The 14,099-nt window shown below is 38.8% G+C and overlaps 1 protein-coding gene across 1 annotated transcript; it reads right to left on the bottom strand.

Annotated features, from left to right (window-relative positions):
* Nucleotides 1–348: 348 nt before the first annotated feature.
* LOC108025917 (protein white) lies at nucleotides 349–12,745 on the bottom strand. Its single transcript, XM_017096604.3, has 6 exons — nucleotides 12,520–12,745; nucleotides 3,721–3,994; nucleotides 2,533–3,187; nucleotides 1,746–2,061; nucleotides 1,372–1,503; nucleotides 349–1,094 (listed from the first exon to the last, which is right to left on the bottom strand). Exons 1-6 carry the CDS (start codon nucleotides 12,589–12,591, stop codon nucleotides 480–482), a joined length of 2,064 nt encoding a protein of 687 aa, XP_016952093.1. The 5' UTR covers nucleotides 12,592–12,745; the 3' UTR covers nucleotides 349–479.
* Between the last annotated feature and the right edge of the window lie 1,354 nt (nucleotides 12,746–14,099).

Genomic DNA, 14,099 nt, shown 5'->3' with positions numbered 1-14,099 from the left:
GGTGGTGGGTTCGCGGAGCCAAGGTGAACTTCGTCCGTGCGGCTGACCACGGAGCGCGCGAAATTTGAAAAGTTCGTATTTTTCCAGTGTTTGGTGTGAAATATGCTTTGTTTTTGAAGTAGATGTACTGGAGAGGGAAGTGAGGGGAGTTGAAGTAAATCCTTTGGTTTGAAAACCTAAATATAAGCTCAAAACTCGAAAAGAACATATTCGGTTCATCTTAAGATCGGAAAAGCCTTTGGAAACCAGCAAAAAAAAAATATGTTAAATGGGTCGTAACATTAAAGCAAACATTTTTGGAGGAATAGAAAATATATTAACAACTAAAATGCCCATTTAAGAACCCTGTTTCAAAGGTCATATCTTGTTTTATTGACACAAACTGAATTACAATGGCTTTGTGGGGGGGGGGGGGGCAATAAACACGGTAGTAATAATGGTTTAAAAAAAATGATGCATTAACTAGGCAGCTCTGGGCGCTACTCCTTGCGCCGGGCCCGAAGTCGCAGGGCCAGATAGGCGAACACCCGGAAGCTGACGATGAGGATGGCCAGGCCGACGTAGTCCAGCGGCAGATCGGCGGCGGAGAAGTTGAGCGTCTCCAGGATGACCTTGCCCGAGCTGGGGCACGTGGTGTTCGACGAGGTGCACGTGATCTCGCCCGGCTCCACGTCCGCCCACTGGTTGATGAGCAGGCCCTCGTTGGCGTACCGGAACCAGGAGAGATACGACAGCCACTTGAGGTACACCGGTACCGAGCCCGAGTTCAGGAAGAAGCCGCCGAACAGTAGGAAGGGTATTATGACAGGCGGGCCCACCGACAGGGCCATCGAGGTGGAGGAGCTGGCGCAGGATATCAGGTAGCCGAAGGAGGTGGACACGTTGGCCACCAGGGTGACCAGGGCCAGGCAGTTGAAGAAGTGCAGCACGCCGGCCCGCAGGCCAATCATCGGATAGGCAATCGCCGTGAAGACCAGCGGCACGGTGAGGAACAGCGGCAGCTCGGCAATCGTCTTGCCCAGGAAGTAGGTGTCGCATCGATAGAGTCGACTCCGGGCCTCCCTCATGAAAACTGGCAGCTCCGAGGTGAACACCTAGCCGAAATCGAGGTAAGATCATAGGAAATTAGTCGAATATTGCGAAGGAAGTTCGAGTAGGCCCCCTACTTTACCCTAAGGCGTAATCAAAGGTATTTACTTTGAATATTTAAAACCGAAATTCGAATATTCTAGATGTCATACGAACTATTTTGATTTTAAAGGTATTTTAATTGGATGCCCTTGAAGGGTTCCTATAATTCCCAATCAGTTCTAGCTAAAATGCATGCTGCAAAGCGCCCTAGGGTATGCTAAGTATTTTTTGAAAACTCACATTAATCGTGGCAAAGACATTTTGGAAGGTCATGTTGGTCAGGAAGAGGAAGATGGCTCCATTGATGTTCATCACGCCCACTTGCGTCAGTTGTTGGCCCAAAAAGATCAGGCCAATCAAGATGGCAACCATCTGCAAATTATAGTATTACTTGCAAGGTATTAATTAAACTGTTTTTGTGTGTTATTAAATTAAGGTTTATTTAATACAAGCCACTACAAATAATTCTTAACAGCAAATCGAATGGTGAATAAATAAAAAAGTCCTTCTTTTGAGAATAGCCAATTTTGTTTGATGGGATAAGGTATACAAAAGTAAAGTTCTATCATATTTAGAAACTTTTTATTTTATTGATTTTCCCTGGAACCACTCACCGTTGTCTGGATGAGTCGAACCTTGACCAGGAGTGGTTCCTTGAGCACCGACAGCCAGGATCGCCACAGGACAGCCCGGAACTGCATGAACCAGGTGGCCTTGTAGGTGTAGCCATTCTCCGGCTGTTCCAGGGGCTTCTCCATGTTTTTGGTGGCCAGCAACTGTTCCATATCCCGGGCTACTTTGCTGATGGCGAAGTTGTCGCAGATCTTCGCGATGCGATCCCGGGACTCGATCTCCCGACCGGGCACTACGGCCAAAACCTGCACGTAAAAGTCGGCCGGATTGTAGTTCGTGGGACACTGGGCTCCCACGCTGCAAATAATTGAAAAATATATATTTAAGCATTTAATATTAAATTTAAAAATTGTTATATAATTTTGAGATGTGTGAATATTAAATGAGTTGATATAAATTTAGAAAAAATTTTTGGTTGCCAAGAAGTATTTGAAAATATTTTAAGATTGAAGAATCCATTGAGAAACTAAATTAGGTATTCAAAAAGTTTTTAAAAATATATTTCAGTATTTTATTTATTTTTAAAAATCAAAATCAAGTTGTGAGGAAATGGGCAAATAGTTTAAAATTATCTTAAAAAATAAGTTTAGTCGAATTAATTGAAAAATATTTGTAATTAGTCCTTTAAGAATAAAATCCAATAAATAAAAAATATGTAAGATTTCTATTGAAATATTATTTTGTTTACTTTTTGTTAACAGAAGAATATTTTAGTATATATTTATATAGAATATTTAAATTAAAGATCCTTGAACAAGCTCTACTCACTAGGAGAAGAAGTCGACGGCTTCGCTGGGAGTGCCCAGGAAGGCGACCCGGCCCTCGGCCATCAGCAGGATCTTGTCGAAGAGCTCGAAGAGCTCGGAGGACGGCTGGTGGATGGTCAGGATGACGGTTTTGCCCTTCTGCGACAGCTTCTTCAGCACCTGGACGACGCTGTGGGCGGTGAAGGAGTCCAGTCCGGAGGTGGGCTCATCGCAGATGAGGAGCGGCGGATCGGTGAGGGCCTCCGAGGCGAAGGCCAGTCGCTTCCTCTCGCCACCCGAAAGACCTTTGACCCTGCCCGGCACTCCGATGATGGTGTGCTGGCACTTGCTGAGCGACAGCTCCTGGATGACCTGATCCACTCGGGCCACCCGCTGTCGATAGGTCAGGTGTCGCGGCATCCGCACCATGGCCTGGAAGATCAGGTGCTCCCGGGCGGTCAGCGAGCCGATGAAGAGGTCGTCCTGCTGGACATAGGCGCACCTGGCCTGCATCTCCTTGGCGTCCACCGGCTGGCCGTTGAGCAGTCGCATCCCGGACGGCGACACCTGGATGCCCTGAGGCGAGCGGAAGGCCAGGGCGTTCAGCAGGGTCGTCTTCCCGGCCCCGGAACTGCCCATCACGGCCAGCAACTCACCCGGATAGGCCACGCCGCAAACTGGAGATCAGTTTTGGCACAGGAAAATGGAAAGATGCATTTTAGTTAAGTATGCAACATTCTTTTTAAAATTAATGATTATATTTCTGTGCGTTATATTGTTGTTAAGCCATTTCAAAACGAGCATAATTTATTTTTATTATTTAAATACGAAATATCAAGGAATACAAAATATAAATAACCATTGATATGCTGTATTCAGCATGGTTTAATATTAAATCAATGCCTTGGAATATTATTAATTAAAAAATAGAATTCTATGTCAAACTGGTAAAACAATGCATTAAAGTGTATTTCAAAATGTAAATTTTATAATAATCTTTTTATCATTTTTTAAATACACTGAATTGCATTGTCTTACTATCATTTTATATTTATATATTATTTAATTTTCTCAGCAGGCTTGGCTGTCATCCCTACTGTAGCTTAGTTTTTATAAGACAGCCTATAGTGTACAAATAAAAAAATAAATATTATTTAATTTCTTTTCTCTTTGAAGATTAAACCATTTTTCTTATGGCCTATTTACTCACCGTTCTTGAGGAGATGTTTCCTGGGCGCCGGGATGTGTCGCTCGTTGCAGAAGAGTCCGCGTGTCCGGTTGACCAGCTGCCGCCATCCGGATCCCGGCTGGTTGACCGCCCCGAAAATGTCCAGGTTGTGCCAGGCGTAGGTGAGGTTCTCGGCCAGCTGGCCACTCCCCGAGCCGGAGTCCTCCGGCGGACTGGGCGGCCGCAGAGTGCCGTAGTTCTTGGCCTGCCCGAAGCCCTGGTTGATGCAGCTCTGCGAGGCCCCTCCGCCGTCACCCTGTAAAAAGAGTATTGGAATTTTATTTAATATTATAATTCTCTGTTTTTTACCAATTTCAAATCATTGTTACGAAAAAGGGCAAAAATTTATCTTTCAAGGTTTAAATTTAAATTTTTGACAAATATATAATTTTTTCCGGTTTTTTAGTCGTAGTTCAGACAAATCAAGGCTTACAGCAAAAAGTGCGACTGTTTCGAGCAGCTGGCGAGAACGGCTAACGATCCCCATCACTTAAAAAAATATTTAATTTTTGAACACTTTTTTTCATTTTTTAAGGGGTTCTATCAGGATTTTTTGGGATTTCGATTTTGGCGAAAAATGCTAATTTTACGGTGGATTTTTGATTGTATCTTGGCCAAATCAAGGCGCACAGCAAAAAGTGCGACTGTTTTGAGCAGCTGGCGAGCTCTGCTAACGAAAAAAAATATTTATTTTTTAACATATTTTCCATTTTTTTAAGGGGGTCCATCAGATTCTTTGTGATTTCGATGTTGGCGAAAAATGCTCCTTTTTTGGTGGATTTTTGATTGTATCTTGGCCAAATCAAGGCGCACAGCAAAAAGTGCGACTGTTTTGAGCAGCTGGCGACCTCTGCTAACGATTCCTATCACTTAAAAAAATATTTAATTTTTGAACATTTTTTCCATTTTTTTAAGGGGTTCTATCAGGATTTTTTGGGATTTCGATTTTGGCGAAAAATGCTCCTTTTTGGTGGATTTTTGATTGTATCTTGGCCAAATCAAGGCGTACAGCAAAAAGTGCGACTGTTTCGAGCAGCTGGCGAGAACGGCTAACGATCCCCATCACTTAAAAAAATATTTAATTTTTGGACATTTTTTTCATTTTTTAAGGGGTTCTATCAGGATTGTTTGAGATTTCGATTTTGGCGAAAAATGCTCCTTTTTTGATGGATTTTTGGTTGTATCTTGGCCAAATCAAGGCGTACAGCGAAAAGAGCGACTGTTTTGAGCAGCTGGCGACCTCTGCTAACGATTCCTATCACTTAAAAAAATATTTAATTTTTGAACATTTTTTCCATTTTTTTAAGGGGTTCTATCAGGATTTTTTGGGATTTCGATTTTGGCGAAAAATGCTCCTTTTTTGATGGATTTTTGGTTGTATCTTGGCCAAATCAAGGCGTACAGCGAAAAGAGCGACTGTTTTGAGCAGCTGGCGACCTCTGCTAACGATCCCTATCACTTAAAAAAATATGTAATTTTTGAACATTTTTTTCATTTTTATAAGGGGTTCTATCAGGATTTTTTGGGATTTCGATTTTGGCGAAAAATGCTCCTTTTTTGGTGGATTTTTGGTTGTATCTTGGCCAAATCAAGGCGTACAGCGAAAAGAGTGACTGTTTTGAGCAGCTGGCGACCTCTGCTAACGATCCCCATCACTTAAAAAAATATTTAATTTTTGAACATTTTTTTCATTTTTTAAGGGGTTCTATCAGGATTTTTTGGGATTTCGATTTTGGCGAAAAATGCTCCCTTTTTGGTGGATTTTTGGTTGTATCTTGGCCAAATCAAGGCGTACAGCGAAAAGAGCGACTGTTTTGAGCAGCTGGCGACCTCTGCTAACGATCCCTATCACTTAAAAAAATATTTAATTTTTGAACATTTTTTTCATTTTTTTAAGGGGTCCATCAGGATTTATTGGGATTTCGATTTTGGCGAAAAATGCTCCCTTTTTGGTGGATTTTTGGTTGTATCTTGGCCAAATCAAGGCTTACAGCAAAAAGTGCGACTGTTTCGAGCAGCTGGCGACCTCTGCTAACGATTCCTATCACTTAAAAAAACATTTAATTTTTGAACATTTTTTCCATTTTTTTAAGGGGTTCTATCAGGATTTTTTGGGATTTCGATTTTGGCGAAAAATGCTCCTTTTTTGATGGATTTTTGGTTGTATCTTGGCCAAATCAAGGCGTACAGCGAAAAGAGCGACTGTTTTGAGCAGCTGGCGACCTCCGCTAACGATCCCCATCACTTAAAAAAATATTTAATTTTTGAACATTTTTTTCATTTTTTAAGGGGTTCTATCAGGATTTTTTGGGATTTCGATTTTGGCGAAAAATGCTCCCTTTTTGGTGGATTTTTGGTTGTATCTTGGCCAAATCAAGGCGTACAGCGAAAAGAGCGACTGTTTTGAGCAGCTGGCGACCTCTGCTAACGATCCCTATCACTTAAAAAAATATTTAATTTTTGAACATTTTTTTCATTTTTTTAAGGGGTCCATCAGGATTTATTGGGATTTCGATTTTGGCGAAAAATGCTCCCTTTTTGGTGGATTTTTGGTTGTATCTTGGCCAAATCAAGGCTTACAGCAAAAAGTGCGACTGTTTCGAGCAGCTGGCGACCTCTGCTAACGATTCCTATCACTTAAAAAAATATTTAATTTTTGAACATTTTTTCCATTTTTTTAAGGGGTTCTATCAGGATTTTTTGGGATTTCGATTTTGGCGAAAAATGCTCCTTTTTGGTGGATTTTTGATTGTATCTTGGCCAAATCAAGGCGTACAGCAAAAAGTGCGACTGTTTCGAGCAGCTGGCGAGAACGGCTAACGATCCCCATCACTTAAAAAAATATTTAATTTTTGAACACTTTTTTTCATTTTTTAAGGGGTTCTATCAGGATTTTTTGGGATTTCGATTTTGGCGAAAAATGCTAATTTTACGGTGGATTTTTGATTGTAGCTTGGCCAAATCAAGGCGTACAGTAAAAAGAGTGACTGTTTTGAGCAGTTGGCGACCTCTGCTATCGATCCCATCACTTTGGGGGAAATTTATTTTTTGTAAGGGGGTGCATATGGATTTTTTGGGATTTCGATTTCTTTTTATTAGTTCTTTGATTGCCAAATTAAGGATTTATACGGAGAAGGAACTGGTGTCCAGGATGTAGTGCATCGCAAACCTCTCCAGGACTGTACCTTATTTGAGTTCAATTGAATACTTTTAGTCACCACTTAATGTAAACTTAAGGAACTTTCAATGTGCAAAATAAAAAAAAAACAATGTATTTTCAACATGTAACATTCAACAGAAAACATACAACTAACAACTCAAGACACGTTTAATGTTTGATGTTCTAAAAATAAACTTTTATTTACGCAATTATTTAGTAATATTTACATTTTACAATAGCCACGTCATCGAAAATATTAATTACAAATTAATTTCTTCTGTGGGTGCTTATAATTCCCAACTAGTTCTAGCTCGAAAATGCATGACCTGTGGGCTATGGCCACTTCAAAAATCAGTTGACCGGAAGTCCCGGCGAGTGTTTGTGTGTGTGTGGTAGTGCTCTTGGACAGATCACTGGACTCCAGGATGCAGTGCATCCAGGTATGAACCTTATATAAGTGTTAATTAAATATTTATAGTCGCCACTAAAGGTGAACTTAGGCAACTTTCAATGTGCAACGTTTATAAATCTTTAATCAACATATAAGATTGAACATGTAACATACAACATTCAACATGTAACATTCAACATGTAACATTCAACATGTAACATTCAACATGTAACATTCAACATTGCAACCAACATTGAACATCCAACTTACAACTTAAGACATGTTGAATGTTTATGTTGTATAAATAACCTAAACATGTAATTGTTATGTAACACTTATGAATTTTACGATTGGCCACGTCATTGATAATGCTAATAAAAACTGATCTCTTCTTCTTCTAGTTCCAGCTGAAAATGGATGCTATGGTCACTCGAAAAACCAATAGACCGAATGATTTAGCGAAGGATTGTGTGTGTGTGTCGGTGCCTTTGGACAAATCACAGGATCACAGGATATATATGGAGCCTTTGCAATGATTGCTGAATAAGTACCTATATGGAGATCTCATCATTCAAGACAGCAGAGCACCGAAAACTTATTCAGGTATGTACCTAAGTGAATTAAATATTTTTAGTAACCCCTTAAGTTTAGTGTCTTAAGTGAAACGCCGCCAAGTTGCTGTCATGTTTTCTGATATTTTTATTTATATATATTTCTGTAAACTAATGCAAACATATCAGCGTTCACAAATTATGTAGAAATGAACCAGAATGTTCTTGGGTTCTCTTTCATTTATTTATTTATATTATCATGTTATACATCCTTATCCTGTATTTATGTATAATGTAATTTAATTTGGTAAAATAAATAAATCGTTCGGACAATTAAAAGAACTAGGTAATCCACTATTTATTGATTATGCAATGCAAATATGTACACAAATATATATATTTAATCATCTCCCTGGAGCGCAAAAAAAAAAAAAAAACTAAACTGCTAGCACCCACAACCATCTTCTTTATATTTTAAACAGTATATAAGTTATATAAAATACATTTAGATTAGGATGGACTATTATTAGTGTGTTTTAATATTAAGTATTTGGTGAGATATATCATAAGTTGTTGTAAGAACTTGGGATATGGAAACGTAGGAACCAGGGGGTGTAATTTTCGGCTTGCCGAAATAAGCTTCCCTCCTTATCAAAAATTTAAAAATGTCATTTCAAACATTAAAAGGTTAACAACTAAAACTACTTCGCATTTTTTGTAGGTCAACAATTTTCAAAGGTAAAAAATTGAACAACGAGTTGAACGAGGTATGACATTCGTTATTCTAACTATTATTTTTCATAGGGAAATAGGATTAGGATTTTTGTCAAAAGTACGATTACGATTCTCTCCAATAAAGGTTTCAAGCTAAAAACTTTTCAATTTCACGGGTTCGTCCATAAAAATGATGGCGTCTGTGCATAAATCTTGGCCAGTCTGGCTAATCCCTGCCCTCGCCGCCCCTGTCTTCGGGCCTTAATCCCCCTTTCAGTTTTCCAAGGGCGCCCAGCTGCTTAATAAAAATGCCCAAGTACCGAGTTTTCCAAGTTCCCGAAAGAGTCGATGGCGATGGTGATGGCAGGCCTATTTAAAATGTGCAAATTAGGCCTGTTGGCCGACGGCCTTGAGAGTGGGAGGGGCCGGGTCACGGGGCGTAGGGCGTAGGGCGTAGGGCGTAGGGCGTAGGGCGGTGGGCGGTGGGCGGTGGGCGTGGCAAGGGTCCACCGTGTTGCCACTTCATAAGACAATCGCGAGTGTAAATCGCCGGCATCTTTGGCTTTCGTTCGGGGACTTTAAGCCCAGTCAGCTTTGTTTTTATTAAATATAAAACTTTAAGGATACTTCACCATATACATAGGATTTTTTCAGAGGGTGTAGGGTCTCAATCTTTATAAATGAGTGGAGCGAGTAGTTCTGCCATGAATATTTACTTGCTAAAAGTTTCGGTTTTTTTTTTACTTTCAAAGGGGACTTTCCATATGAGTGCCTCGAAATGAATAGCTGATTATCCATTTTAAATAATAAATTCATGGCTTTACTAGGGAAAATAATTTTAAAACCAACAGATATGAATTATAAATTAGTTGAACTATTATTTTAAGTGTTTTTAACTGAGTTAGAAAAATTTAGATTTTCATTGTAATGATAAATATAATAATACTTTTTTGTTAATATACAAATACTTTTTAATAAAATTGTATATTTGTTATAGATGTATATATTTTTTTTACTTTGTATATATATTTTGTATTTTTTTAAAGACTTAATAAATTAAAATTATTTCTTTATTTTTTTAGTTTAGTTAGTGACAAATTACCATTACTTATTCATGGGTGAAGCGATTGCCAAACCCACTGAGCTGTCAGTTTTCGCCCAGGTGGGGCTTCCCTTTTGAGAAGGCGGTAACCGAAGACGTTTGCGGTATGGTCAAATCAAACCCCCCACATTTCCGCCCCCCGAACCACTTCCGCTGCCCCGCATATTTTCATTTTCATAAACAATTTTCTGTTTTCCATTTGTGGGGTTTCATGGCTTCGCGTCCGCCTGGGGCAAAGCATAAATAACAGGGAGCCACTAATTGGCGTCCAGGCAAAAAAAAACTGCAAAAACAAGACAAAATGATGGCCACAATATGGAAAACATTTTATCCACCGCTGCTCTCATAATAATTTGTATAAATAATCATAAAATATTAGGAAAAAAAATGCAAGCAAATGAGAAAGGAGAAAATCCAAAGAAGGAGGGCCAAATAAAAAGCTGACATTCAATAAAAGCCAGAAAAATGTAAGGAAATAATGTCCACCTTGCACTCAGCACCTTACTACAGGTGAGCCGGGAGAAAGGAATTCTCTTGGAGTGTCTTAAAAATTATTAAACTATATTTTTGTTTTATGATATAAAAAAAAGTGTCTTAGGAAAATGCTTAAATGTTGCATTTATTGTTGCATTATTAAAGTAAGTTAAAAACAAAGCAAAAACTTAAACTTAGATCTTTACAGTTTTTAAATTAATTTTAATTTTTTAATTTTTTATTGTTAATAAAAATAATCATATTTTATGTATAATATTATATTTGATTTTTTACATACACCTTATATTTTAAAATAATTTAAAAGTAAATTTACTGCTAGCAAATTGAAGTTGTATTTTATTAAAAAATATTTAAAGTGAAAATAAAATAGAAAATTCCTTAAAAAATAAAAAAAAGATTATATTTTTAAGTATTGTTCTAAGATTCCCTTCTAAGGAGTCTTCTCTGCTAATCTTCTGCTGCGATGCTTTGGCAGCTTATTTCTCTAGGCACGCAGTGTCCAGTTTTTGGGCTGACTTTCACCAGAAAAAAAAGAAAGAATTGGGTGACGTCGCGAGAGGCAGACGCGAAAAAATGTAATATCCGTTTTCAGGCACTCCTCGAGCAGAGTGAGACGGCATGATGGCGGGGGAAAGAGACAGGGAGTCTCAGACCTGGCAAAATTGTTTTCACAACAAATGAGGCCGAAAAATGTTATTAAAAAGTTTTCCTTTCTTTCTGCCTCCGCCGTCCCTTTCCCACTGGGTTTTCTTATCATTCTGTCCCTGGTTTATTCGCCAGCTTTCTCTGTATTTTCCTTTATATACATTTTTTTGGGAATAAGTAGCGAAAGATGCTACATTTCATATTTATTTAATTTTTTTCGCTTACTTTTTACTTTGCGTGCTATTTTTGAATTACTTACAAAACAGGGAGGCAGTTCGGGCCGCCAGATGGCGCTGCGCGCGGGCCCAGGGTAGGGCGGCGCCTTTTTGATGAACTTGACAAATTGAAATGACTGAATGAAGGAGCGACTCAATTTGTTGTGTTCCCCCCATTTTGTCGAGTGTGCGAGTGGCTAATGAGTGCACTCAAAAGTCATTCACTTTGATGCGAACAAAACACTGAAGGAGGCACAATTATTCAGCGGAAATGTTCACGACCACTCGATAAAGGAACCTGAGATGTATGAGAGCTGTTATTTAAGAAACTCAATGAAAAATATTTAACTAAAGTATGAAACCTTGATTCAAACATCTAAAGGTAGTACAATGACAAATATTTAACTGAACTTTCTATTATTTTGTCAGCTTAAATGTATTTTTTCCCAAAATGATATAAACTTCTTATCTCCTGCAGAACTTTTTGAGACTTCCCAAAGTTGTTAGAAAGAGCCCCAGGGGAGGACGTACCCTGCTCGCTTATTTGCTTGTTATACAAGCCGAGGTGCCAAGAATTCGAGGCGAGATACAAAGATACAAAGACACGGAGATGCGGAGATGCGGAGATATCAGATGCTGAACCCAGGGCATTCGTCTAGTCAAATAATGACCCAGATAAGACCAGATTGTACATTTTCCGAGCAGCGAGACGGGCAAACAACGAGGTCTTAAGATCATGTCGGAGATGCAGATAAGCGAATAGAAACAGATACTACGGATACAGTATCTTGTGTCTCGAGTGCCCAGAGTTATAGACACCCAGCAATGCTGTTGGCCAACCTAAGCTGATAATCCATCCGCCCTCCCACTGTTATGCCTCACTACATATACCATAAGTTACTATTTGCATCTGTTTTTGACAGGTTTTTGCTTTTTAAGAGCTTAAGAAAACCAAAAAGAACAATTATAAGTTGTTAAAAATAATATAAGTGGGTCAAGGTTTAAAAAATAACAAAATAACTTTTAACACGAGGTTTCGAAATTATTTATATATTAAAAAAAATGAGCCACTCGCAAAATATATTTTATTTTTGAATAAAACATTTCAACTTTAAAATAGATTTTTGGTTGATAAAATTGTTATAAATCAAAAATCTATTTTAAAGTTACTATATGTTATTAAAAAATAAAATATAAAATCTCTAAAATATGGAATCATAACATTTTTAAACCATTTAATGAAATATAATAGCAATATTAGTTAGTTTAATCTCCTTTTTTAAGGAACTTTTTAAAAATATTATTGTAACATAAATATTTTAAGGGTATTTTTTTTTAGCATGCGGAAACGTGCATTATCTGGCTCCAAGCTGTAGGTATTATTTGTTTTGGGTTTTATTTCCTTGCGCAATTGCGGTTTTGAACTTTTGTGGGCCGCCGTTCTCACGCCGCACTTTTGGGATGTTGCAATCGCAGTTCCCAAAGATCTAGATGTTCTAGTTACTCACATTGTTCAGATGCTCGGCGGACGGGTGTTTGCTGCCGCCGCGGATTAACAGCTCCTGATCCTCTTGGCCCATGGCAGGGATTTTCCTGTCTATCCCCCGCTGTCCCACCCAAAGACAATCACTCAAAAAAAAAAGAGCAAATAAGCGAGACGAGTATTGTTTTGGCACTGCAATTCGTGTTTAATTGATGGAGTAAACCGCCTGGAGCTTCGTCACGAAACCGCTGACAAAATGCAACTGAAGGCGGACATTGACGCTAGGTAATGCCCCAACGGAGGCGAAAGAGACAGAGCCCCTGGCGGCGAAAGAGACGGCGATATGCCGGTGCTAAAGAGACGGCGGCGACCAGCGTTGACTTTGAGTGGAATGACGCTTCGAGTGAGAGATAATCGGAGGTATTCCAAGGAACTGGTACTCCAAATACCCTTGGGTTCTATTATGAGACCCTATATATTGGGAATAAGTTATGGGAGAAGAAGGAAAAATATTATAATATATCATTATATTCCCTATATATTGGGAATAAGTTACGCGAGAAGAAGGAAAAATATTATAATATATCATTATAATATATGAAAAAAAAACGAACTACAATCCTAGTGAATACGAAAAATATTCTTAACTTCAAAGTTAAGGTCTAGAAATGGCTTACCATAAATGTTTTAATATCACACCCAACGTTACTTTATAAAATTAAATCAGTTAGGATCTTAAATATTATTATTATATAATAATGAAAAACACAACCTCCTCACCGCGATTATGATAACACCCTACCTGAGAAGGCTCTGTTTGAATGCTGATTAGGTGGAGAGGGAAAGGCGCCTGCTTATCGTGAATAAGAGAAGTCATGTTAATCCGCCTGTTGTCGTCCCGTTTCGGGGGTTTGCACTGTACTTTGCATGCATGATTTATCAAACGACCGGCGACGGCTGATGATGCGAACTCCGGCCCCGTTGCCCGTTGCCCGGAGTCCCAGCTCCGCACTTTGGACACTCCGCTCGTTGTCGTCATCGTTAGCACCTCATCCCAGGTCCCGGGCACCGGGCACCCGCCATCAGCTGTCCGGACATTATCAATCTTCATCATCGGGCCAGTTGGCCGGGATATGGATCCGGACAGGCGCGGTCTTTCCGGGGCTGTGTCAATATCTTTTTCACGGCCGACGGGCTAACAGGTTAAGAGTTGCAGCTCCCGAATTGGCCAGAATTAATTTGCTAACGACGATTAAGTGAATCGCAAATGAATATGCTTCTGTTGGCCGCTTCACGGGGCTCATGTGGATTTTTTTTCTCCTTTAATTATGTGGATTGTAGGAAAGTCTTCATCATTTTACTATACTTTTGCTATAAATTAAGTCACCTTAATTTTAAAAAAATTTATTTGATTTGTGATGGTATTTTATGAGCTATTACATTTTTTTTTAATTAAACAATGTTTGTAATATTCAAAATATTAATAAAATTAAATAGTTTTATTTTCTTCCAGCAAGTATTTACATTTTTAACATTGGAATTGTATATGCCCCTTTTAACTGCAATTAAGTTTAATTTAAATGATTATTTTTTATCAAAAAATTT

This window comes from Drosophila biarmipes, chromosome X, assembly GCF_025231255.1.
Source record: "Drosophila biarmipes strain raj3 chromosome X, RU_DBia_V1.1, whole genome shotgun sequence".
Lineage (NCBI taxonomy): Eukaryota > Metazoa > Arthropoda > Insecta > Diptera > Drosophilidae > Drosophila > Drosophila biarmipes.
This window is presented reverse-complemented; position numbering and strand designations above follow the sequence as displayed.

Excerpts from the sequence above, each read along its gene's own strand:
- LOC108025917 (XM_017096604.3), bottom strand. The coding sequence starts at position 12,591 with ATGGGCCAAGAGGATCAGGAGCTGTTAATCCGCGGCGGCAGCAAACAC. Across the intron at positions 2,062-2,532 it reads GCCGTCGACTTCTTCTCCTA|CGTGGGAGCCCAGTGTCCCA; the intron begins GTGAGTAGAGCT and ends AATTATTTGCAG. Across the intron at positions 1,095-1,371 it reads ATGTCTTTGCCACGATTAAT|GTGTTCACCTCGGAGCTGCC; the intron begins GTGAGTTTTCAA and ends GATTTCGGCTAG.